General features: G+C 33.7%; 1 protein-coding gene across 1 annotated transcript; it reads left to right on the top strand.

Annotated features, from left to right (window-relative positions):
- Positions 1-6380: 6380 nt before the first annotated feature.
- Positions 6381-27964, top strand: LOC137028420 (sodium- and chloride-dependent transporter XTRP3-like). The gene is made up of 11 exons (XM_067397184.1): positions 6381-6592; positions 10189-10329; positions 10427-10518; positions 11589-11816; positions 13645-13755; positions 13847-14088; positions 18222-18384; positions 22073-22277; positions 23937-24096; positions 24708-24873; positions 26581-27964. The coding sequence occupies exons 1-11, from the start codon at positions 6469-6471 to the stop codon at positions 26752-26754; spliced, it is 1806 nt and encodes a 601-aa protein (XP_067253285.1). The 5' UTR covers positions 6381-6468; the 3' UTR covers positions 26755-27964.
- The last annotated feature ends 34 nt before the right edge of the window (positions 27965-27998 follow it).

Here is a 27998-nt window from a genome sequence, read left to right on the forward strand (position 1 = left end):
TTGTTCACTGAAGCCAGCTGATATTTGCCTGAATGTTTGTATCGACTGATTGTACATCAAGTTTGTAACACTTCTGAAGATTGATAGATACTGATTTGCACGTGCACTCTTGATATGCAATGCCAGTAGATGGCAGTGTTACACAAACATAATGCACTTAAACAATTAAAAGAATATAAAGAGACTTTATCAGTTTTTAATGATTAATAAATTGATATGGGTGGCTTTTAACTATAATTATAGAGCTTTAAAGGATTAGTTCACTTTCGAATTAAATTTCCTGATCATTTACTCACCCCCATTTCATCCAAGATGTTCATGCCTGTCTTTCTTCAGTCGAAAAGAAATGAATGTTTTTGAGGAAAACATTCCAGGATTTTTCTCCATATAGTGGACTTCAACAGTTACCAACGGGTTGAAGGTCCAAATGTCAGTTTCAGTGCAGCTTCAAAGAGCTCTACATGATCCCAGACGAGGAATAAGAGTCTTATCTAGAGAAACCATAGCTCATTTTATATTTAAAAAAATAAATAAATAAGTTTTAACAATAAATGCTCATCTTGAACTAGCTCTCTTCTTCTTCTCTATTAGAATTCCAGCAGTGTAGATGCTGCTAAATGTATTACTGCCCTCCACAGGTTAAAGAGAACTAATTGTTATATACTTGCACTGGCATATTGAATATGACAATTTAGTTCAAACTTTGACCTGTGGAGGGCAGTAATACATTTAGCAGCATCTACACTGCCGGAATTCTAATAGAGAAGAAGAAGAGAGCTAGTTCAAGATGAGCATTTATTGTTAAAACTTCTTGGATGACATGGGGGTGAGTAAATTATCAGGAAATTTTAATTTGAAAGTGAACTAGTCCTTTAATTATTTTAATTAAATATTAATTATTTCTACGTTTTCCGGGTTGAACGACATGTTTCCTGGAAACGGTGTGCAACAGGTTTGAGAAACGTTTTCTCTTGTTTGGTGGGTGTGTCAGAAATGTCAGCCCAATCAGCAGCAAGATGTATATGAACCTCGCGGTATTAAAGAGACAGCTCGCACAATGGGTATTAATGAAACATAAAAATACTATACTTATATATTTTGCTGTTGTATTGTGAAGTCACACTTTCATAAACTTCTCTATACTCCTCTGATTATATAATGGTAAATATTAAAATATCATAGCACAACAACAGTGATAATGATAAGCCTCATCAACAGTCTCTGTGGTAAGAAGTGGATTATCCTTCACCTGAAATGTTTGTCTTTTCATGCTGAAATGCAAGGCAAATGTTGTACCTCAATAATTAGAAGTTTCCACAAATCCCTTCACTCGATTGGGATGTTCTCTTTTATTCTAGACGGGAAGGGCAGTGACTGTAACATCGAGTGTATTTTGTAGTAGCCTATTAAACACGAATTTATACCGACTTCATCAGGCACCGAAAATTCTTCAAAAAGAACACAAAGAATGGCCTTCTCAGCTGCCATATTGTCAACACTAGCGTCATCAGAACAGGAGCTGCGTTCCATTTGACATGGTCCCTACGCAGTGTTCACTGCTCCCTACTCCCTGAGCACGGTATATCAGTTGAAGTGGACTACGCTGACAATAATCGTTCATTTGCAACGCCCTGCAAACGTCATCAAAGAAAGTCGACAGTGTCGCGAAGATTGATGACATAAATAAATAAATAGATATTTTAATTTACTTTCGAATTTAAAATCGACTCTTAACAGATTTGAAGCTGTAACTGTCATGCCATATGAAAATAAATTCTCATTTGGTTTACTGTATAAATGTATTCTTAATCCATGGCTTTCTTTTCCACGCGCAGCCGCATAAACACTCCTGAGGTAACATTAAATAAAATAAAATAAATGATAGAGCCTTAGCTGCTTTTCAACACTTTTACTTTGTCATGCCTATTCATACAATAAAATATACAAATGTAACACTCATCGCCATAACCATTCATACTTTCGTTCGTATAAAATGTATGAATACTCAAAACCAGAGAGCCGTTAAACTCTTTCAACGGCTCTGCTTCGTCGTAGTTCTGAATGGTGACGTGGTGCGCAATGACAGTTGGGTAATTTTACCTCTCTACTTCCTGCGAAGTGATGTATCGATGTTCCCTTATTCCCTATGCCGTTTGCAGTGCCCTTCGAACGGAACATGTTCGCTCCCTTCGGAATGGAATCTCACTTAAGATGGCGAAATACCGTGTGAAGTCCACTTCGCAGTCCACTTACGGTCGAATGGAACGCACCTAGGGTGTTCAACGCACCACCGTTTCCGTTGAAAAAACGTTTTGCAACTGGGATGAACCGGGATGAACGCAGCCCTGGTTTAGTCAGAGCCAAGCACCAACATTCGATTTTACAATTTTGCAAACATTACGTGAAAGCTACTTTCGAATGTTCTGTTCCAAATCAAAGAGTAACGTTTAAAAATGTTAGAACAACACGAACGTTCGACGAAAACATTTCAGAAAAGATACATTCCATGAACGATACTACGGCACTTTTGACTCTCTCCCAATGAATTTCAAACATCACAGTTTGTAATACATATAAAAATGTACACAAAATTGAATGCAGTCGTTAAGATTTTAATCCGGAAAATGTTTATTTTTTATGGTTTTCATCTCTTCTTCTTACCGCAACGTTACAATAATGTTAATTTTATACACTTTTCTTTTTTAATTTCTATAAAAATGTAATACATTTACATAGTTACTTTCAATATTTATAATTTTTTTGTAAACACTGATATTAAAAAAAATATTTAAAATTAGGGGATTTTATGACTTTCTTTGTGCCATGGAAAATTTCGACATTTTTGCAAATAAAAATCTGATTAATAATTAAAATAGATCATTGCTGCAACAAACTAATTTCATAACCTAACACCTAAAAATGCTGTGGTAAAAACATGACATTTTTGATAATATTGCTGATAACTGGCAGCTAGCAAGGTCTGATACATCAGTTTTTACTTTTAGCACCAAATATACGTGTATTCAACACTAATATAAATTCATTTTTAAAATGTAGTTCAAAATACACAATAAGCTGAATGGTAAGGACACATAATAAATACTTATGATCTTTATTTTAGTTTTCTGGATCTTGAGAGCTCACATGCTTATTTCTGTTTCTATAGAAACTAAATTTGTTTGGTTTTGAACAAATGTCATACTAAGAACTTTTTTCAGTTTTGCACTAAGGACTCAAAAGTGTGGGACAGGTGTATTTAGATGAAAAAAAATCATATAAATGATCAGTAAACAAAAAAAGAATAAGACGGCGTACAATAATATTATATGAAACTAATTCATTTGAAATAATGTAATTTTGTAAAAGAATTAGCTAATATCTCAGCATTGAGACCAAAGACATGAGCGAAAATGGTGTTCGGACCTAAAATGCTTCATAATTTTTCATTAAATCACATTATTCTTTCATTATTTTTATGTCAAGGTGTGTAATGACTTTATGTTTATTTTTATAAAGCACCAGATGACAAATTTTAACAATCTAAAATTTCACTACTTGGACTTAAAAGTGCCTGTAGTTGCAATTGAAACACCCATACGGCGTTTTTGTGATATCATTCATTTGAATGAAGGTTTTGTTAACTTTACCTGAAGAATGTTTGCTCATTCTTTACAGTCTCTTCCACTCTGCATGACCCGGGTCAGTGTCTGTGTTCCTGTTCTTGTTTTGTGCGTCTCCCATTGAGCGGCTTGGATCCTCCAACTGTTTAGAAGAATTTTGTTCCAGAACAATCAGTGCGTCATCACTGCGGGACAGAGCGGCTTGATCAGTGAGGCCGCTGAGACATCAAATAAACCTGCACATCGGAGGGTCACTCCTGGAGCAAATAGATGCGTTTGGGTGTCCTACCAGTGGGATGCATTTGGAAAAACAAGTTTACATGCAGTTCTACAGCTGTGTCGCCTGCTGCGACCCTCCAGTGAAGCAAGCATCGGTCACTCTGTGCGACTGTCCAGTGTGATGAAACGTCCACAGATGGGACGCACCTGTCACTGAACGCATCCATTGCATTGGGGAGATGTTTCCCTTTGTTTTCTGTTCCCGATTTGACAAGCCAAATACTACTCACGTTATCTTATCACGTTAAGCATTTAAAAATGTCAATTAGTAGATTATTAAAGGACATCCACCTGTTAGCTTGAAAATGTTTCCCAGCATGCATTCTCATTATAGATGGTTAAAGGTAAATGAAGTTTGAGGTGTGTGTGACCTTCATGACCTTTGTCATCCTGATGGGGTCGTGTGACACTTGAGTATGTATTTATCAGGGAAAGACACTGGTTTGAGGCTTATGTCAACACAATACTAAATACAGGGCAGAGGATTGCTGGGAAATATGGCAATGAATGAAGGTTAGTGAGGACAGCAGATGCTGGATGGTATACGTCACCATAGTTCATAATGTGTCAGCATGTCCATGACACTAATTATATGCATGCTTGATCTACATGCTCTCCAATAGGCTTTTTGGTCACATGCAGTAAACATTTTGCATTTCAAGACCACGGGTCAGGGTTAAGATAAGTCGGAAAAAAGGTCAACCTGCATTCTGTTTCATTCTGTGACATTTTTGCAAAGTGATTTTTATTTTAAATGATGTATTTATTTAAAATTATTTACTTAAATTTTACATTTGTGCAAAAATGTCACAGAATGAAACAAAATGCATTTTTGAAAAGTGTTTTATTTTGATTGATTGATTTCATTTGTCCAAAAATGGAACATTATATGGAATGCATTTTTGCAAACTGTTTTGATTTAGTTTTTATTTAAAATTATTTATTTATTTTAATTTTATATTGGTGCAATTGAATGTCACAGAATGGAACAGAATGTTTTTTTTTAATTAAGTGTTTTTTTTTTATTAATTTTTTAATTTAAAAAATTTGACACTTATAAAATTAAACACTTATACCTTGCAATAATGCTTTCTTGTTCCATGTTCTAGATTATGTTCAATTTTTGCAAACATGTACAAACAATTAAAATTAATAAATGATTTTAAATAAAAACAAATAAAAATAAAACACTTGCAAAAATGCATTCTGGAATTAATAAAGATTCTGCATTCTGGCTAATTGAAAAGAAACATTCTGTGACATTCAATTGCACCAATATAAAATTAAAATAAACGATTTATTTATTTTTATATGTTTTTTTAATTAAGTGTTTTATTTATTTATTTTTTAAATGGAACAGAATCCAGAATGCATTTTTGCAAAGTGTAAGTGATTTATTTTTATTTGTTTTTATTTAAAATCATTTATTTATTAATTGTACATGTTAGCAAAAATGGAACATAATCTAGAACATGGAACAGAATGCATTATTACTAGGTATAAGAGTTTGATTTTGACTTGTTTTGGTTTAATATTTATATTTTAATTTGACATTTTTACAAAAAATGGAACGTAATCTAGAATGCATTTTTGCAAAGTGTACATGTTTTGATTTGTTTTTATTTAAAATTATTTACTCATTTTAATTTGACACCTTTACAAAAATATATCACAGAATGAAACTGAACTACTCATCCATGTAGTGTGTGAATTTTATAAGGTTATTTTGTCACTAAACATCAGTCTGACAGCCCCTCCCCCTCTGCAATGTAATTAAAGCTGTGACAGTTGAGTGCATGAAGTGTCCAACATTCCACGCTTCGTTTTTTCCGTTAATTTAGTGCATCAAAAGTTAACTTTTTCTTTTTGGAATTTTCTGTGTGAAAACACTACTCGCACTATTTGCACTTAAAAACGTCATTGGATAGTGCATAAGTATGCGAATTGGGACGCACCAGTTGTCTTTAAATGGAAAATGTATATTTCATGTGACTAACGGGAGGGGAGGCATTCTCATTCTACATTTGATTGGACAAAAGTTGTTCAGGATGATGTCATGAATATTTATGCAAGTCAAAGGTTTTCAAGAAGAACAAGATTGTACATTTTAAATGGATAAAACCACTACAAATATAGATGAGCCTGACAGACATGAACTAAAATCACTTTTAAAGCCTTGTTTCAGGTTATTTCCGCTAGCAAACTTCACTCAGAGCTTGTTTTATTACCTCTGTGTATCTGCTATCACAGTTATAATCTCAGTCGTTACAATATGCACTTGGCTCTTTCATAAACTCTGCAAAAAAGACGTGATAATGAATGTCTGAGGAGATAACACCATGATCAAACATTCACCTGAATGACATAATTAAATTCAGCCAGTTAAACTCTGCGTCCCTCCCTCCTCATTAGAAAACTCCCACTTTACACTCCAAGTTCAACTTCACATTTACACACTGGACTTTGAAATGATCCCAGACTCTGTCGTTCACTAGGGATTTGTCTGTTTCCAGAGTGCAGTGTGACTGATCTCCTCCTGTTGAAGGACATCATCATCATCATCATCATCATGAGCAAGGAAGCCCGTCCGTCCTGGGACAGTCCCATGCAGTTTGTCCTGGCGTGTGTGTCTTATGCAGTGGGACTTGGGAATGTCTGGCGTTTTCCGTATCTCTGCCAAATGCATGGAGGAGGTAAGATGATTAGTATCTTACTTTTTCTCCTCATGCTTGCAGATTTAGTTCTTGACAGAGACCTTGATGTTCCCTAAACTAAAGTGTTACCAAAACAACTATACTTTGTTATAAAAAAAAAAGAAAAACTTGGTTCTTAATAAATTAAATGTAGAAGAATTTCCATGGATGATCATGTATTTTGCACTACACTATATTCATCATCTATATCCTCCACGATGATGCAGGCTCTTCAATAAAAGTATAACTTCTTTATGAAGGTCTGAACATTTGGAGTTGAAATGAAAATGTTATGTGAACAAACAATACTTCATGTGGCAATGGCTAAATGAACTCATTTAATCACTAGGACTAAATCGAGCTGAATATATTACATTAATAAAAGTTTCTTTACAAGTTAGATCAGGTACACTGAAAAAATTATTGTTGGTTTAACTTAAAAAAAGTAAGTTACCTGGTTGAGTTCATTGAAATAAAAAATTTGAGTTAATACAATAAAGGCAATTGGTTTAATCAACAGAAACCCAAAATATGTTATCTGATCCACATTAATTATTGAAGTTGATTTGACAAAAGAAAAAATCTGATAACAAATCATGAAAGTATTTTTTTACACTGTATAAATAGTTCATTACAGTAACAGATGCCAATATTTACTTTTTAAACTGTGGTTTTTACTTTATATTATTCATTAATAGCAATTACATTGATTTTTCTCATTTTAGTGTGTCATTTTAAGTTATAAAATCCTAAATCATGATGTTTGTTTTTATATTTGTGTGTGTATGAGAACATGCAGTTTTTGTTTGAATGAAATAGCAGTAAAATAAGTGTTATAAGTAGTAGTTTCTAGATATTTCTCTCTCGTTTACTGCAGATTGACAAGTGTAAAAGTGAACAAACGTCTCTGGATTGAACTCAAGTAACAGTGTGAGATTGTACAGAAAGTCACAGTGTTGGCGTTTTATCGTCCGTGAACTTCATTGAACATCTCATCCAGATTCTCAGCACATATCAGCTGTTTTCTACGGTCAGATTTACTGTTGGAATTTTGTGTGGAAGCGGAATGTCAAACTGAGATTTCTGCTTTACTTTTCTGAGGAGAAAACTGATTAGCATTTCTCCTCCGTTTCATTCGTCTGCTAAACGTCTCTGGTTATGCATTCAGTGCATCTTTGAGGAGCATCACCTGAATAACAATTCACAAACCTTTTGTTCACCGCTTAGCAATGCGATCAAAGTACAAACGTAAAGGAGGCGATGTTATGCGCAGTCAGTCACTGCTGATTTGCATGATGCTGTCAAATATTCCAAAATTCCTCATTATCCAGAGTAATCCTGTTTTCCTGTGAGGATTAGAGAGAGTTAGAGGTGTTTCATATTTACACAAGTGCTTCATATTTACACTGTATACAAATAACATGGAATGTACCCTAATGTAACATGACATTCAGTAAATGAAATTTTGTTATTAATCGCATTATGCATGACATAAATGTATCGAGTATTTGCATATTTTTATTTCATGAAAATCATTTCAAAATGGTGATTTCATGAATAATAACAAACTTTTTGTTGATTTAAATCTATAAATTTGTGATATGCGCTCCTTAAATCTCTATTAACTGATTTGTAAAAGTCCTCCAATAATTACAAATTGCTGAAAAAGTCATGGAAATTCTTTGGTAAAAATGCATGAAATCCATACAGTGATATTTGTCAGTATCAATGATATTCTATTAAAGTTTTTGTCAATATTTTCAATTAGATTTTTTTGTATTTATCTTATTTTTTACTTTTAAATTTAGTTAAAGTTTTTTCATTTTGTTGTCTTTTTTTCCATTTTTATTGTCTATATAGTTTTATTTACATTTTAATTTTAGTTTATTTTAGGGCTGTCAAATGATTAATCACGATTAATTGCATACAAAATAGAAGTTTGATTTTGCCTAATATAGTACTGTGCATAATTAATATGTATATATAAATACAGACACATTCATATATATATTTGAGAAATATTTACAAGTGTATGTATTTATGTATATTTTTATATCATTTATAGTATATATATATATATATATATATATATATATATATATATATATATATATATATATATATATACAAATTTGTGTGTATTTATGTATGCATATTAATTACACACAGTACTCAAACTTTTATTCTGTATGCGATTAATCATGATTGATCATTTGTCAGCCCTAGTTTATTTAGTTTTAATTATTTTAGTACTTCATCTCAACCTAAATGAAAATTAGAAATGCTGCCTTGGCAACTAGCTGAAATGTTTATATATATATATATATATATATATATATATATATATATATATATATATATATATATATATATATATATATATATATATATATATATATATATAGAAAAATTCTTCATACAGTGGACTACCAGTAAAATTTATAAGAATTTGGAACCAAAAATTATTCAGACACTTTGAGCTGACCATGTTTTGCTTTAGTGTTATCTGACATAATTAAGATTAGGTTTTTCTGACAGTTTAACTCTGAGATCTTGTCATATTTTATTACTATTTTTTTTTTAACTATACTAAATAAACTGTAATAATGAATGAAATATTCATGGTGTCTGAATAAATTTTGGTTTGACTATGTGTGTGTGTGTGTATAATATATATATATATATATATATATATCAGGTAATGTTTATTTTCATACCAACATATTTCATATTTGTTTTTAATGGTTTTAGTTTTAGTTAGATAAGTTTTAGTCCCTCATCATAAAGCCACATAAAAGTGTTTCTGCATATAAAATGATGACACAGATAGTGAACTGGTTAAAGGCACCATGAAATCAAAATTGGCAGTTCTTGTTTTTTTATGGAATATTGCAGTAATTATTATAAATGATTTATCCATGCACATCACTATTTTTTTTTTTTTTAAAGGGATCTATTGTGCCCCTTTTACAAGATGTAATATAAGTCTCCAGAATGTGTCTGTGAAGTTTCAGCTCAAAATCCCCCACAGATCATTTATTAAGCTTGTCAAATTTGCCTCTATTTGGGTGTGAGCAAAAACACACCGTTTTTGTGTGTGTCCCTTTAAATGCAAATGAGCTGCTGCTCCCGCCCCCTTTCCAGAAGAGAGCAGAGCTTTAACGGCTTGAGCTTCGGTCGCTCAACAACAACAAAGCTGGAGAATCTCACGCAGACAAAATGAGGATTGTCAGTAACGGTGTTCAGCCTTACATTGTTCAAACCGGAGTCGACACTGATGGAGATACTCAGGAAGAAGTTACAACTTTTAGAATGAAACTGGACGTTTCTGAACGGTTAGTGGATAAATTTATGTAGTTTCTGTGGAGTTGATTCAACTCATCCACTAGCATGTGCCGTCGTCATGTTCATTTTTTGTGTTGAATTGACCCTCGTTTGTGAAGCAGTCCGGCGTAAAATGACGGCATGACAACAACACTCTACTACAACAACTCTTCCTCTTCTCTAAGGCCCTGTTTACACCGGGGAAGAAAAGACGATCACAACTTCCATTTCATTTAAAGTGTTTCTCTGAATGTGTGTTTGTACTTCTCCAGGTGGGTTTCTGATCCCGTACCTGCTGATGTTGGTGCTGGAGGGGATTCCTCTGTTCTGCATGGAGCTGGCCATCGGTCAGAAGATGCGTCTGGGCAGCATCGGAGCGTGGACCGCCATCAACCCGTATCTGGGTGGATTAGGTCAGTGACCCGTACTTCATTTACGAGACATTTAATGCCGTAAAATGATCTGATATCATCTTTTGTTTATATGATCATCTGCACATGCATTGTACAGGCATTGCAAGTGTTGTGACCTCCATGTACTTGTGTCTGTACTACAACGTCATCAACGCCTGGAGCTTCTGGTATCTCTTCCATTCCTTTCAGGTTAGTCTACTGAAAAATAAATGTAGATGTTTATATCCCAATGCTGATATTACGAGATGAGGAAGGCTGATGGTTGAAACCGACATTTTATGTTCTTAATTTTTCTGATTAAATGTGGATTATAAAATGGATAGTTCCAGTCCTTGATTCTGATTGGTTGAGCCATGTTTGAAAAATGTTGTAAATTACTCTACAAACATACACCTGTGACCTCATTACAGCAGTATTCAAATAAATATTTTTGTGGACTAGCCATTTCATAAAAGCAATATTCCTATGAATCGGTGGTTTACAGTGAGAATTTTAGGCCCCTTTGCTGTTCTAAATTCACTGTAAACCAGTTTCATGGGACTTATTACTTATTTACTACACTTTTTTGACAGCTGAAAGCATTATCTGATCCATCAATATATGTTATGCATGTATATGTTTGTATAATTTAATAATAGTGAATAGGATGCACATAAAATGAAGTGAACATATTTTCTCAGAATGTGGTCAGAAGTATTTGAAAATTGATAAAATGTGCCATTTTCATTGACAATTTTGCAACTGACATGAGATTTCATTGGCTACACTGCAAAAAGGGATTTTCTTCCTCAGTATTTTTGTCTTATATCAAATATCAAAATTCTTAAATCAAGATACATTTATTTGAGATGCAAAATAACATTTGTTTTTGTAGATATTGATCAAAATTAAGTGATTATTTACGCTTAAATCAAGAAAAAACAATTAAATTAACTGGATGTTTGTTTGAAACTACATTTTAAAAAAATCTGTCAGTGGGGTCAATCAAACAATCACCTAATATTGATCAATTTCTCATAAAACAAGACTTCTGTCATTTTGCATCTAAAGTAAATGTATCTACAGTACATAAGAATGTTTATATATATTTACTGGAAAACGAGACAGAAATATTGAGGAAGAAAATCCCTTTGTGATGTGTAAACAAAACTAAACTTACTAAACTAGTTTATGCAAAAAATGACGAAATAATCTAAATTTCCCCATCTGTAGATCAGAAATGTCTTCATATGTTTTATCATGTGTTAATGCGTCTGCAGTCAGTGCTGCCCTGGGCCGAGTGTCCCGTCAACAGTAACCGGACGGGGTATCTGGAAGAGTGTGAGGTGGCTTCACCCACACAGTACTTCTTCTACCGCGAGACGCTGAACATCTCATCCTCCATCGATGAGAACGGAGGCATTCACATGGGTCAGGCGCTGTGTCTTCTGCTGGCCTGGATCATAGTCTACCTGTTCATCGTCCGAGGGGTCAAATCAACCGGAGTGGTGAGACTAACCGGCTGATACTGGTGACCAACACAGTACCAAAACTGTCTGTTGTACAAAAGTTAAAGGATTAGTTCACTTCAGAATTAAACATTTCTGATAATTTACTCACCCACATGTCATCCAAGATGTTTATGTCTTTCTTTCTTCAGTCGAAAAGAAATTAAGGTTTTTGAGGAAAATATTCCAGGATTTTTCTCCATATAGTGGATTTCAACAGGGTTGAAGGTCCAAATGTCAGTTTCAGTGCAGCTTCAAAGATCTCTACATGATCCCAGACGAGGAATAAGAGTCTTATCTAGAGAATCATTTTCAAAAAAAATTTTTAAAATGTATATACTTTTTAACCACAAATGCTCGTCTTGCACTTTACATTACGTAATCACGTTAGAAAGGTCACGTGTGACGTAGGCGGAAGTACCACGGTAGGGTGAAAAACTCATTTTCTTCTCCAACTTCAAAATTGTCCGACATTGTTGTTTTACCTTTTTTTTTTTTGTACAGGGCATTTAACTTAGTCTTTGCATGTTCACTCTGTAGCCTATTTTAGCCTACATCACGCATGACCTTTCCAACATGGTTATGTAATGCGTGGCATTTGTGCAACACGAGCATTTGTGGTTAAAAAGTAAAGACATATTTATTATTTTTACAAAATGACCGATCGTTTTGCTAGATAAGACTCTTATTCCTCGTCTGGGATCATGTAGATCTCTTTGAAGCTGCACTGAAACTGACATTTGGACCTTCAGCCCGTTGATAACTGTTGAAGTCCACTATATGGAGAAAAATTCTGGAATGTTTTCCTCAAAAACCTTAATTTCTTTTTGACTGAAGAAAGAAAGACATAAACATCTTGGATGACATGGGGGTGAGTAAATTATCAGGAAATTTTAATTCTGAAGCGAGCTAATAAACAAAAATGTCCTCAAAATCAAACATTAAAATGTTTTTAAATGTTTTAATTTACTAATTATGAATTTATGAAATATTTTAAGATAAAGATTAAATTTATATAAGATTAAAGGCTTAGTTCACACAAAAATGAAAATTCTGTCATTAATTACTCACCTCATGTTGTTTCAAACCCGTAAGACTTCATCTTTGGAACAAAAATGTTTCTAAAAAATCTTTTTGATGAAATCTAGGAGCTTTCTGTCCCTCCATTGACAGTCTATGCAACTACCACTTTCAAGCCCCAGAAAGGTAATAGAGGCATCATTAAAGTAATCCATGTGACCTAAGTGGTTTAACCTCAATTTTATGAAGCGATGCGAGTAGTTTTTTTGCACAAAAAAACATAATTTACCATTTTATTTACAAAATATTAATCTCAAACATGCGTTCACAAGAGCACCACGACGCATTAGCGTTGTGTCGATGTGAGAGCAGACGTTGTGTGAACACGCAACTGAGTTTAATATTTTGGAAATAAAGTGGTAAATAATGTTTTTTGCGCAAACAAACTACTCGCATCGCTTCATAAAACTGAAGTTAAACCACTGGAGTCACATGGATTACTTTAATGATGTCTTTACTACCTTTCTGGGGCTTGAAAGTGGTAGTTGCATAGACTGTCAATGGAAGAACAAGAAAGCTCCTAGATTTCATCAAAAAGAAACATTTTTGTTACAAAGATGGACGAAGGTCTTGAAACGACATGAGGTGAGTAATTAATGACAGAATTTTAAAATTATAATGTTTTAAAAGGTAAATCTGCCATTATTTACCCTCATTAAGTTTCAAACCATTCTCTTCACTTCCATTCCTGTTTGTTGTCTAGCCTTCAGTTTGTTTGCAATTTAAAGATGTCCACTTTCCTCCACAGGTCGTGTATTTTACAGCTACGTTTCCATATGTGGTTCTGATCATCTATCTGATCCGTGGTATGACTCTTCATGGAGCCTGGAACGGAGTGAAGTACATGTTCACGCCCAAGGTAAGAAAGTCCTGCTCGTTGTTTGCTTCTTCATTGATTTTTCTAAATGTTCGGTTGTAGTTGAGTGTGCATTAAACACACGTGTGTTTAGCTGGAGCAGTTGGCAAACCCTCAGACATGGATCAACGCTGCCACTCAGATCTTCTTCTCTCTGGGTTTGGGCTTCGGCTCTTTGATCGCTTTCGCCAGTTACAACCACCACAACAATAACTTTGAGAGGCAGGCCGTCGTCGTGTCACTCATCAACAGCGGCACGTCTGTGTTCGCCAGCATCGTGACCTTCTCCATCTACGGCTTTAAAGCCACGTTCAACTACGAAAGCTGTTTGGAAAGGTGAGATGCCAGTGATGATCCAACATACTGTATGTCAGGTTTAGTCAATCTGTGATCTCATCAAAAGATGCACGAACACAAACCTCTGGGGTTTTATGATGTGCAGAATGAATGATCTCATTTTTCCATCAAACATTAAACTGAATGTTGGCTGTAAGATCATTTTACGATCTTTTGGCTTTTCTCAGAATGTCTTTCAGAATGTTTTAGGACACTAAACTGTCATCTTTATAAACTATTCAGAGTATCATCCATTGATTATTCACAGAACTAAATGGAAAGAGTAGAATTTGTAATGAAATCCAAACCACAATTGCAAAAAATAATGATGGATTTTAAATAGGTTTCCTAAAACACTCCATTCATCCGTCATTGGACTCACTGACTATGTTTACATGCACATAAAATTCTGTTTAAATTCAGGTTGGAGCCTTATTCTGAATATGTGGCCCGTGCTGGCAAAATGAGTCGGGATGTGCACAGGCTAAATTATAGGCAATACAAGTAATAAAAAATTAAGCAGCAAGCCCCAAGTCCCTGTGGTTTACAATGAATTTATAACAGCTAAGGGGTCTTGTTAGGCACGATGCTGAGCAGAGTAAAACATTTTTTTTTTTTTATATAAATAAAACGGTTACCACACAATATAAATATTAAAGCCAAAAAATATGTATCAATGCAACTTTCATGAAGTAAAAAGCCTTCCTTCCACTGGAAAAAATAGTCCCTGACCGTGAACAGCAACAGAAGTTACATTATTACACCATTAGGTGGCGGTAAAGACTGTCTTTATGAGTGAGTCACTCAGTTTCAAAGACTTTTATTTTGAAACTTGTTGTGAACACGGAACAAGAAGCAAATGACAAATGGTGCGTTCAAGTCATGTCGGAAAGATCGTATTTACGAGCAGAACCGACATGAACGCCACCATAATGTCGTAAATACCAGTGGGAAGCTCGTAATTTTCTTTAAGCTCCGATCTGTACGAGTTGGGGGCGTGTCAGTCAGAAACATAGCGAAATACCACAATACCTGCAGGTATTTAGCAGTGACATTGTCAGGCTTTTCTATTTACAACGAAGTAAGCTGATTCCCAGCTAAAAATATGATAGCATCACAGTATAAAAATGTAATATGTAACAATAAAGTTTACAATGGCTTCATAAATGAATTAAAAAACATAAAAAAGCAACATACAACTAATGCACACAAGTGCTATTTTGTGTAATTCATTTAGAGAAGGCACACCGCCATTATACTCCGAGGAAAGTGACTTGAACGCACCTACCGTCGTACACACGACTTCCCACCTCGTAAATACGAACTTCCCAAGAGGACTTGAACGCACCAAAATGCTTTGACTAGCGCGGTCAGTGTCAGCGGGGCACGGGAAAACATATTAACTGTTAAAAGGACAAGATCGCAGCGGACATTCAAAAATGTTTTATTATGAACATAATTACTGACCTGAAGGAAAATGCTAAATCTGAATGCAGGTAATAAACTCAGTCACTCGATATCTCTCTCTCACAATACTCTTCTACATAATACAGTAAGTTTCCATGAACAAGATCAATTGAGAACAAACATGTTGTTAAGAGTGGTTGCTAAGACAGACGCAGCAACATACACACTCAATGGCACTTATTTAATGCGGTCAGCTGTGTTTTCGGGAATTTTACAACGGCTTTGAATGCGGCTCGAGTCTGACCAATCAGAATCAAGGGCCGGAACTATCCGTTGTATAATGCAAATGTAATTACCATCATTCAAGGTCCAAAAAAGTAGTAAAAACATCGTTAAAATAGTCGACATGACTACAATGGTTCAACCTTAATGTTTGAAGTGACGAGAATACTTTTTGTGCGAAAAAACAATAATAACAACTTTAATCAACAATATCTTCTCTCCCATTCCTTGCTGATACGCTGTTAACGTCCAGCGCTTCCAGGTTCTACGTCAGAACACCGGCTCAGTATTGGCCAATAATGAGTCAACATTCTGACGTAGAACCTGGAAGTACTGGATGTTAACAGCAGGGTAGGGTTGCACCAGCCGTTCGTAAGTTCTTTCTTAAATTGGAACGTAAAGTCCACACTAGTGGCTTAGTAACTGCTAACTAGTTTGTAACTAACTGTACTTTATTCGGTTGCACCATTTGTTCTTAAAGCAGAACGTAGCTAGTAGCTTGTAAGGTCTCCGTAAAGTAATGCGTAGTCGCATAATATGACGTTTACCTTCAGTGATCCTTCAAATACAGGAGCAGAAGTTGTTGAAATTCCGTGAATTTCAGTTTATCCTTTTTTCTGACTTATTTTGCCTCACGTAGCTTACAGTAAAAATAAGTTCCCATTAAATATGATAGGCTACTACTTAATCAAAAATGTTTTTATATGTAAATAACATTCAGAAACTGTATTTGAAACTAAATTAATAAGGATCAATAAAAAACATAAGAAATTACATTTATTGATTATGACTGATTTTATTTGACATGCACAACACGGAGTGATAGGACCGATGCACACAGCGGCGCACTGTTTAACGGGTTCGTGTTGAAGAGTGTCTAACAAAGTAATCTTTTCACATGATGTTCTCTCTCTTAAAATTTAAGAGAGTGTAAATGTCAGCAGCATCATATATGTGTAAAGAATTAAGTCTGTCCGGTAAAACAAGAGCTTATTGATGCAGTTCAGTCAGTCTGCTATTTTATTCCAACCGTTACTCCTGATAGGAGGCTTCCGTAAATATTTAGTGTCCATTTACGTCAAAACTAGTCTACGTTGTAACTTGCGCACAGCTGGTGCAACTGGCCCCAGGTGCGTCCCTGTCATGATCACCAGTTGGAGTGCCCCAGTTGGTCATTAGAGGGCACTCCAACCCGGACTGTTCCTCACCACACTTTTGGACTGCATTTCCCATAACCCACTTCCCGAACTCATTATCCCGTTCATTGCAACAAGCTGTTTTGTGTTTGTTCATTAGTGTCTGTCTATTTATACCTGGTTTGTTTCTGCTTTTGTTAGGTTGGTTTCATTTACGGTCACCGATTTCACTGTTTGTTTTCTGTTGACTGCTCTGTGGACCCCTGCCTGTCTGATTACATTTTGGATTACCCATTAAAGCTGCTTTTGGATCTTACCTCTCGTCTCTGTGCATTACGTGACATTCCCAATTCGCGTACTTATGCACTATTCTATGATGTTTTTAAGTACAAAGAGGGCAAGTAGTGCATTCACACAGAAATTTCCAAAAAGAAAATATGCACTTTAAATAACTGGATGATGCACTAAAGTAATGAAAAAAAGTGTGGAATGTTGGACACTTCGTGCACTCAACTGTCACAACTTTAATTACATAGCGGAGAGGGAGGGGCTATTGAACTCTGTTGTTAAAAGACAAAATAACTTTATAATTCACACGCTACATGGATGAGCGCATCGTGTTTAGTGCATCATTTGGGATGCAACTAGCTTATCAGTAAGCGTATCAGTTCTGATGGTCACGTGTCAACTGTTGGCTCTTTCGGTGGTGGACAGGGGTCAGCATGGGCACACTGACAGCTATATGGCCCCATACACTACAAACTGTGATGCACTGTGTATTCTGACACCTTTCTATCAGAACCAGCATTAACTTCTTGGGCAGTTTGATCTACAGGAGCTCATCTGTTGGATCAGACCACACGGCCCAGCCTTCAGTGTTATTCAGTGTCATAATGTTATGCCTGATCAGTGTATAAAACATTAAAACAGGCATATTCCAGAGGTGGGAATCAAAAACTGAGTCAGGCAATCATATTACACTGCTTACATGACTCAATACTAATATTAATATATTTGCTAAATTCCAAATCAATATCAGAATATTGATGTGCATGTAAACATAGTCATTGGTTGAGTGAGAAGTTGTCATGATGGGCCGCTCAAACAAAACAGATCCATGTTTTGAAAATGTCACAGTGTTTCAAACAGGAAGTCAAACAACAAATGACGACTTATAGGGACTCTGAAAATTAAATTCTGATACAAAAAAGTATTTGATGCTCAATACACAATGCAGATGAAGCTCTTCAGATCAGAACACCAATTTTTTACTTTTTCTCTGCTGTTTGCGTTCCTCTGTTGATCCAGGATGAGGCTGTTACTGCTCAACACCTTCGATCTGTCTGAGGAGACCATCAGCATTGAGAACGTCAGCTCTTGGATCAGTCATTTGAACTACACTCATCCTGAGAGGTTTGCAGCCATCGCTTCAAAGATCGAAGACTGCAGTCTAGAGGCTGAACTGGACACGGTAAACTGACCTGTTTATTACCCACATCACTACACAGAGATAGTGAGATTGGTCAAGGACTGATCAATTTATCAATTTAAATCAAATGTAATGTTTTTTACAGTTTTTTCCAATTGCTAACACACAATTTTTCAAACTAGTCTGGTTTTATCAAAACACTTAACACAATTCACAAAACCACACACCCAAACTGCAAAATACCTCATATATCCTGCAAAATGAAGCACTGCAACCGAAACTACACAGAGCATTATCAAAATCAAACTTTTGCATGAAATGGCACACACTTCATTCATATTACCAGATTTTTGCCTAACCACCTACACACTGTTGGGCATAATGAAAAGCACCCCCATCTTTAGTATGCTTTGCCATAATACTAAAATATGTATCAGATTGTTCACATGCACAGAAATATTTGCAGATACACACACATGCTGTTGCAACATTTTTATTTTTTTCCTTCACTACAGTAAACAAGTCAGTACAACATAAGCAAAGCATATATATTTACATGGGAATTAAAAAAAATATTATTAAAAAAAAAGTAAACTTAAAAATAAAATTTATTAAAAAAAATATATTAAAGTAAAAAAAAAAAAAAAAAAAAAAGGCAAGAAAAATAATTAGGCAGCATCTTGCCGCACAGCCGGGTCTGGCCACAACGCCTCGTCAACATCACAGGCAATATCTTCCCTTGCCAGACATCGAGGGAAGAAGCGCCTTGAGTGCCTTATCCATCCCTGAATTGCACCCACATCAATCTCATCACATGCCTCTTCCATGGCCTGCACAAGAGGCATGCGCACAAAGGAGCTGCCGGTCGTATACCTTCCACCGCCATGCCGAAAAGAATTCTTCTATGGGGTTCAGAAATGGTGAGTATGGTGGGAGGTATTGCACGAGAAATGTTGGGTGGTCAGCAAACCAGTTTTGGACTGGGGCTGCACGATGAAAGCTCACGTTGTCCCATACTACAACGTACCGGTTTCTTTGATGGTCTGCATCATTCATACGCTCTGGTGGTATGAGAATGTTGTGAAGTCTGTCCAGAAATGTGAGAATATGGGCTGTGTTGTATGGTCCAAGTTTGGCATGACGGTGGAGGACACCATGCATATTGGAGATGGCAGCGCACATTGTGATGTTCCCACCACGTTGGCCAGGAACATCTATAATGGCTCTGTGGCCAATGAGGTTTCTCCCTCTTCTGGTCTTTGCTAGGTTGAATCCAGCCTCATCTATAAAGATGAACTCATGTGGGATTGCATGAGCATCCATTTCCAGTACTCCCTGAAAACAAAGAACAAAAATCACTCAATATGGTGTTATCCAGTACACTGGGAAACAATGTTGTGTGTAGTGTACTGCAGTCAATATAGTACTTACATCCACATATGCTCGTCTGAACTCTTTGTTTCTTTGAGAGTTTCTCTCAAACGGCACCTTATAAAGTTGTTTCATTCTGATTTGGTTTCGCTTGAGAATGCGAGCCAATGTGGACAGACTAACTCGTTGAATGTTGTTGAATAAGGTGTTGTCTTGGATGATGTGGCTTTGAATTTCTCGTAATCTGATTTCATTATTTTCCAAAACCAAGTTTACAATGGCAGCTTCCTGTACCCCGGTGAACATTTGGCCCCTTCCTCCACCATGGTGTCGTCTCTCAGTCCTTTAGAAAAAATAAAAAAAATATATATAGGGCTTGGACAATGCAGCCTAAATATTTTCCCCCACAGTAGAGTACATTGTACAGGAAACTTGTACAGTTCATGAATGGCTGATGTCATACACTAAGTAAACAGGTGTCACCCAACTGATACACTATGACATGGGGTATACTACATGTGTACTACATGAAATTTTGGTTACATACCTGTTCTCCAGTCTAAAGGTCCAGATGACAGAGGCGACAGTAAAACGGCTCAAGTTTGGCTGCACTCTCTGTCCAGCCTCACGCATTGTCAACCCATGGTTGATGACATGATCTACTAAGGTTGCTCTGATTTCATTTGAAAGTGTTTGTCTTCTTTGGCCATGAACTCCTCTACCTGCTCTACCCCTACCTCTCACTCTTCCTCCCCCTCTTATTCTCAACCTCCCTCTTCCTCTTCCTCTTCCTCTCTCTGCAATGTCTTCCATTGTTGTTGTAAAAAAAAGGTTCTCACCTGTGGTCTTTTCATAGTGCTTACATCCTGATTGAAGTGTTAACAATTAACCACTGAGGTGTTTGGCCAGGTGGCACATGTAATTGGCCAATTAGCTCATGTAGTGTCATTTTGAATGGCAGTGTTTTGAAATGGCAAACATGTGACTTTATGTCAGATTGTTGTGTCTTATGCAGAGAACTGTATTTAGTGAATTTAAAAAGTGCTATTTTGAAATGCAAAATGTGTGTAAAACAGAAAAGGTGTTTAGACTTTTGGAGACTTGAGAAGAAGTTTTGCTCTCTGTGTGTCAGTTTAAATAATTGTGCTGTGCATGTCATTTTAGTGTGTTAGCAATTGGAAAAAACTGTAATAAATTTAAAAATGTGATCAAAGCTGAATTTTAAGCATCATTACTTCAGTCTTCAGTGTCACATGATCCTTCAGAAATGATTTGCTGCTCAAGAAACATTTATTATTATCATCAATGTTGAAAACAATTGTGCTGCTTAATAATTTTGTGGAAATGATGATACTTTTTTCAAGATCCATGATGAATCGATGAATGATTCAATGAACAGCATTTATTTCCATTGATTTCTTTTTTTATTTTTTAACATTATAAATGTCTTTGTCACTTTTGATCAATTCAATGCATCCTTGATGAATACAAGCATTAATTTATCTCTTTTTAATCTTATCACAAATGTTTGAATAGTATCATTGTTTCCACAAAAAATGTTAAGCAGCAACATTGATAATAATAATAATAAAAATTCAGATTTGCATCACAGAAATAAATGATTTTTTATAGAAAACGTTTAATTTGTAATAATATTTTGCAATATTATTGTTCTTGCTGTGTTTTTGATCAAATAAATGCAGTCTTGGTAAGCAGAAGAGACTTCTTTCAAAAACATTAAAAGTTGTAATGTTTCCAAACTTTTGACAGACAAGTTTACCTAAATTTCCTCATACATTTTTGGCCATTTTTAATATATTTTCAATATATTATACATTTGTATATATACTTTCTTCTATTCATATGTGAAGGGACCTTACCCTTATAGCAAAAACATATATTTTCTGATATATTTTTTAAAAATATCCCAAAATATTTGTAAAAAATTCAATATTGATGATAAAATATATTTGTATAAATATATTTTGAAAAGTTTACCTATATTTTTTTCGCCATTATTTTTATATATTTTATAAATTATAAATATATTTATATTGTCCAAAATACATTTTAAAAAATACATTGCATTTAATGTATTATTAATGTAAAGTGTATTTTCTTGCCCCTTGAAGTTCATACATTTTGCCATTTGAAGGTTTAAATGAAATCTATTTAAAATGATGTCATATTTTCTCAAGCTTTGCTGTTTACAATATATATATATATCATTCTGATTCTACATTTTGGCCAAAAAATCTATTTATTTTTGCCATATGGGTGAGGTCCTATATAACTCAAAATAAAAATTGCTGATTATTTTTAGCTATCAGTATTTTTTGATGTGTGTGTGTGTGTGCAGGCGGTGGAGGGCACCGGTCTGGCGTTCATCGTGTACAGCGAGGCCATTAAGAACATGCCTCTGTCTCAGCTCTGGTCTGTGCTCTACTTCATCATGCTGCTGCTGTTAGGGATGGGGAGCATGCTTGGAAACGTCACGGCCATCATCACCCCTCTCGGAGACCTCAAGTTTCTGTCACGCACCCTCAGCAACGAGACCATCAACGGTAAGAAGGACACGGCAGACCAGCTGGAATTTCAAGATTAATGCTGCTCTGTAACTGGAACAAGCTGGTTAAGGTGTTTATCTAAACACACCTTGTACTGATCAATCATGAAGACTGAACTAGCTGAACATCAGATATGCTGATTAATTGCCTGATATGTGGCCTTTCAGATTACTGTCAGGTGAAAACCTTGTCGGCTTGACTGATCATCAATGTAAAATGTTGATATTTCAAATATTTGTATTGAAATTTGAGAGATTATTGTATTCATTCATTAATTCATTCAATTAATCATTCATCCATTTATTTTAATTTTTTTTTTTTTTTTTTTTTTTTTTTTGATTTGTATTAAAAAAAACATCCGCATATTGTTGATGTTGCTTAATTCTTCCTTCCTTCCTTCCTTCCTTCCTTCCTTCCTTCCTTCATTCATACATTTCTATTTTTTATTTATTTATTTTTTATTTGTATAACAAAACCATCCAAATATTCTCAATGTAGCTCATTCATTCATTCATTCATTCATTGTTACATTTGTTTTTATTTTTTATTTATTTTTATTTTATTTTATTTGTATTACAAAACCATCCAAATATTCTTGATGTAGCTTAATTATTAATTAATTAATTCATTCATTCATTCATTCATTCATTTATTTATGTATATTTTTTATTTGTATTACAAAACCATCCAAATATTCTTGATGAAGCTTATTCATTCATTCATTCATTTATTCATTCATTCATTCATTCATTTATTCATTCATTCATTCATTCATTCATTTGTTTGTTTTTATTTTTTATTTATTTTTATTTTATTTTATTTGTATTACAAAACCATCTGAATATTTTCAATGTAGCTCGTTCATTCATTCTTTCTTTCTTTCATTCATTCATTTGTTTTTATTTTTTATTTATTTTCATTTTATTTTATTTGTATCCTCCGAATATTCTTGATGTTGCTTAATTATTAATTAATTAATTCCTTCATTTATTTATTTATTTATTCATTTATTTTATTTGTATTATAAAACTATCCAAATATTCTTGATGTAGATTAATTATTAGTTAATTCATTCATTTATTTGTTTATTTGTTTGTTTGTTTGTATTACAAAACCATCCAAATATTCTTGATGTAGCTTATTCATTCATTCATTCATTTGTTTGTTTTTATTTTTTATTTATTTTTATTTTATGCATTTTGTTTTACAAAACCGCCCCAATATTGTTGATGTGGCTTAATTGTTTCATTCATTCATTCATTCATTCATTCATTCATTCATTCATTCATTCATTCATTCATTCATTCATTCAGTAATTTTATTTATGTTTTGTTATTTTATTTGTATTACAAAACCATCTGAATATTCTTAATGTTGCTTAATTGTTCATTCATTCATTCATTCATTCATTCATTCTATTTATTTATTTTATTTGTTTTACAAAACCATCCCAATATTCTTGATGTTGCTTCATTGTTTTTTTGTTTGTTTGTTTGTTTGGCAGGGGCAATTATTGCACAATAGATCAGCAGGTGCTCTTTATATTTCTGCTTCTTTCTAATACCTAATCAAAATCCTCAATGTTCAGCAGTTTATGTGTTTCATTCAGTCGAGTCTGAACAGTTACTGACTGTAGTTTCCTCTGGTTTCTGGCAGGTCTGGTGTGTCTTCTCTGTTTTCTTCTGGGTTTCGGCTTCACCAGCCGCTCGGGAAACTACTGGTTCACCATCTTCAACGAATACGCGGCGACGTTTTCTCTGCTCTTCATCGTGTTCATTGAAGTCATCAGTGTTTGTTACATCTATGGACTGAGAAGGTGACAAATTCAATGGCTCTTTAGTGTACAGACTCCAATGATGAGGGCTCAATTCACTTTAACAGCACAAACATGGTACAAAATAGGGTGAAAAGCTCCTAAAAAGCAAGTCATTTTCTTTTTCTTAATGGTCAGTAAAAGTTTTCAGGAATCCTTCCAACCTCAGAAGGTCAAAATTAATATTTTACATTTATATGAGTAAAACAGCTTCCGACTAAAGCATTTAAACTCATAATACACATACTGTTTCATAATTCTTCACTGTACATTACATAATCATCTGTAAATGTGTTCATAAGCTCTGCACAAATGAAAACTCTTTGAGGATTATAATAATCCTTTTTATTATGGTTATTTTGTATGATCCATGCGCTTTTAAATACTTGTATTTAACCCTTAATACTGTTTATACTGATCAGAATGACTGAAACCTCAACATGAATGCAGTATATGAGATGTATAAAATACTACCTATGACTTTACATTTTTTGTTCTTTGTTCTTTTTTCTTCCTTGAACCTTGTTAAACTAAAAAAAAAAAGGATTTTCGTGTCTCTGATGATTTTGATGTTGTAGATGTTTGCACTGATTATTATTGTTCGTCATTCACAGGTTTGAAAAAGACATCGAGGACATGTTGGGGCATCGGCCGAACTGGTACTGGAAGGTGATGTGGGCCGTAATCAGTCCGGTGCTCCTCATCAGCCTCTTCATCTTCTACATCATCAACTACATCCAGGGCGGCACACCCACCTACCAGGCCTGGGACAAAGATCTGGTACGGCACCATTCAAATGGGCTGAAACATGAGGAAACTGCAGGGATTTATTAGTTAATTTATGAGTTGATGACAATTAAGTCATGCAAATGTAAAAGTAAAATAAAAGCAATCCAAATAAAACAATTACTAAACATTGAACAATAAAAATGTAAAATCAAAAGTAATATCAAAATAAACCACTTACTAAAAATTAATTTAATCATGAAAATGTAAAAATAAAAAATACATAACTTTAAAATAAAAACAAAGTAAAACACTTATAATAATTAAATCATGAAAATGTAAAATAAATCATTTTAAAATGAAACAATCAAAATAAAAAAACTAAAAATTATTATTATTATATATTAATATTAAATCTATGGAAGAGGATTAGGGCCAAGCAATAATAAAAAAATAAAACCATCTCGAGATTAAAGTTGTTAAATTTCGAGAAAAAAGTCGAGATAAAAGTTGAGAATAAACTTGTTAACTTAGGAGAAAAAAAGTCGAGATAAAATGTTGAGAATAAACTCGTTAAATAAGGAGAAAAAACTCGTAAAATTTCGAGAAAAAAGTCGACATAAAATATTGAAAATAAACTCGTTAAATAAGGAGGAAAAAAAACGTTAAATTTGGAGAAAAAAGACGAGATAAAATGTTGAGAAAAAACTCGTTAAATTAGGAGAAAAAACTCGTAAAATTTCGAGAAAAAAGTCGAGATAAAAGTTGAGAATAAACTCGTTAAAAGTCGAGATAAAATGTTGATAATAAATTTGTTAAATAAGGAGAAAAAAACGTTAAATTTGGAGAAAAAAGTCGAGATAAAATGTTGAGAATAAATTTGTTAAATAAGGAGAAAAAAATGTTAAATTTGGAGAAAAAAGTTGAGATAAAAGGTTGAGAAAAAACTCGTTAAATTAGGAGAAAAAACTCGTAAAATTTTGAGAAAAAAGTCGAGATAAAAGTTGAGAATAAACTCGTTAAACTTCGAGAAAAAAGTCGAGATAAAATGTTGAGAATAAATTTGTTAAATAAGGAGAAAAAAACGTTAAATTTCGAGAAAAAAGTTGAGATAAAATGTTGAAAATAAACTTGTTAAATTAGGAGAAAAAAATCGAGATAAAATGTTGAGAATAAACTCATTAAATTAGGAGAAAAAAGTCGTTACATTACGAGAAAAAAGTTGAGATAAAATGTTGAGAATAAACTCGTTAAATTAGGAGAAAAAAACAATTTGTTCTCAATTTTAACGACTTTTTTCTCGTAATAAAAACATAAAATGAAAATAAATAATTTTAAAATAAGACTTAATAAAAACTAAAATTATAAAAAAAATTGTACAATGAAAATAAATCATTTTAAAATAAAAACAATCAAAATTAAACGCTTAAATCATGAAAATGTAAACAGACACTTACTAAAATTATGTAAATTATAAAAATGTACAAAAAAAATGATGAATTATAAGCTGTAAAATGAAAATAAATCATTTTAAAATAAAAACACTAAATAAAACACTTAGTAAAAATTAAATCATGAAAATATTAAAATAAATAATTTTAAAATACAAAAAAAATAGATAGTAAAAAATATTTAAATTGTAAAAACATAAAATGAAAACAAATAAATAAATAATTTTAAAATAAAAACAATCAAAATAATACATTTAATAAAAATGATGTCTGATGAAGAAATAAGCACATAATAGTGTTTGTTTCCCAGGGTAAGTCTGTGGTGAAGGAGTATCCGGTGTACGGTCAGGCCTTCATCGCTCTGCTGCTGGTGTCGTCGGTCAGCTGCGTCCCGTTGGCGGCTCTCTACGCCTTCTGCAGGAGGAAGCAGCGAGGGACACCGATCCGTCAGCAAACCGCCAGCGCCGTGTCCTCTGACATTTAACTCAAAGACTCTTGGGAAATGGACATTTTTGGGACCACAGAGGCCAGAGCAAAATTATTTTTATTTTGTGAGCTGTAGAAATATATGAACATTTTCAGCTTTTGGTTGGTTGTACATTACAGTTAGTACTGAAAACTAGCTATTAGGACTAAAACTTTTTACATTTACATTTCCTGCAGAAAATATGAATATATGATTAAGGATGTTTAGAAAAGGACTTTTTTTTACATTTCTATGAACAGCAGATGAATATCCAAACACTGAAGACCTGGACTGTGAACATCAAATGCAACCTTATGAAAATGTGTAAAACTATGTGTAAATATCTTTTTACATCAGAGCTTGTATTATTTTAGTAGTAAATGACATTTTGTAAATGTCAAATCGGTATTTTTTATGTGTAATGAATGTTTTCCCCTGTATGTCATTATTTTTTGCTCTTGATTTATATATAAAAATCGACTATATATATTAGATATACTGTATATTAGTGCTGTCAAACAATTAATCTCGATTAATCACATCCAAAATAAGTTTTTCATAATATATTTGTGTACTGTGTATATTTATTGTATATATAAATACACACACATATGCATGTATATAGTTAACAAAAAATATATTAAATACTGATATATATATATATAATCTCTTAATATATACAGCATAATTAATATATATAACATAATTATACACAGTATACACATATATTATGTAAACATACTTTTATTTTGGATGCGATTGTATGACAGCACTAAAATGTATATAACTATATATATATATATATACATGTACATACACACACACTCAGAGAGAGAGAACATGTTCAACTTGTTTGAATGGCTGTGTCTGTGGTGTAGTTGGAGGAATGAAATATCTATATTCTGAGGAATATCAGTGAATTATTGATAATCATTTCTTGCCAAAATGTATTTTAGTGGGCTCAACTGAGTTGAAGTCCTGATGAACTGTTTTTCTGGTCTTTATCAATATCATGTTTGCCAGCATTTAATAAAGAGTTATACAGAATCATATTAAAGAAGGTTCTAGAATTTGTACACTTGTGTAGTTTAATGTTAAATATAAGCTCTTTTGGTTCACTGTCTCTTTTTATATTTGATATTTTTGTAGCCTTTTCTGTAATATTTACTTTATTGACAAGCTTTCTGGTCTCTTAAAAAATGTATGGAAACTATATGTTCAAGTAATCAAAGGCTGTGCCAGTAAATGAAGCACATCACTAA

The sequence above is a fragment of the Chanodichthys erythropterus genome, chromosome 2, assembly GCF_024489055.1.
Source record: "Chanodichthys erythropterus isolate Z2021 chromosome 2, ASM2448905v1, whole genome shotgun sequence".
NCBI lineage: Eukaryota > Metazoa > Chordata > Actinopteri > Cypriniformes > Xenocyprididae > Chanodichthys > Chanodichthys erythropterus.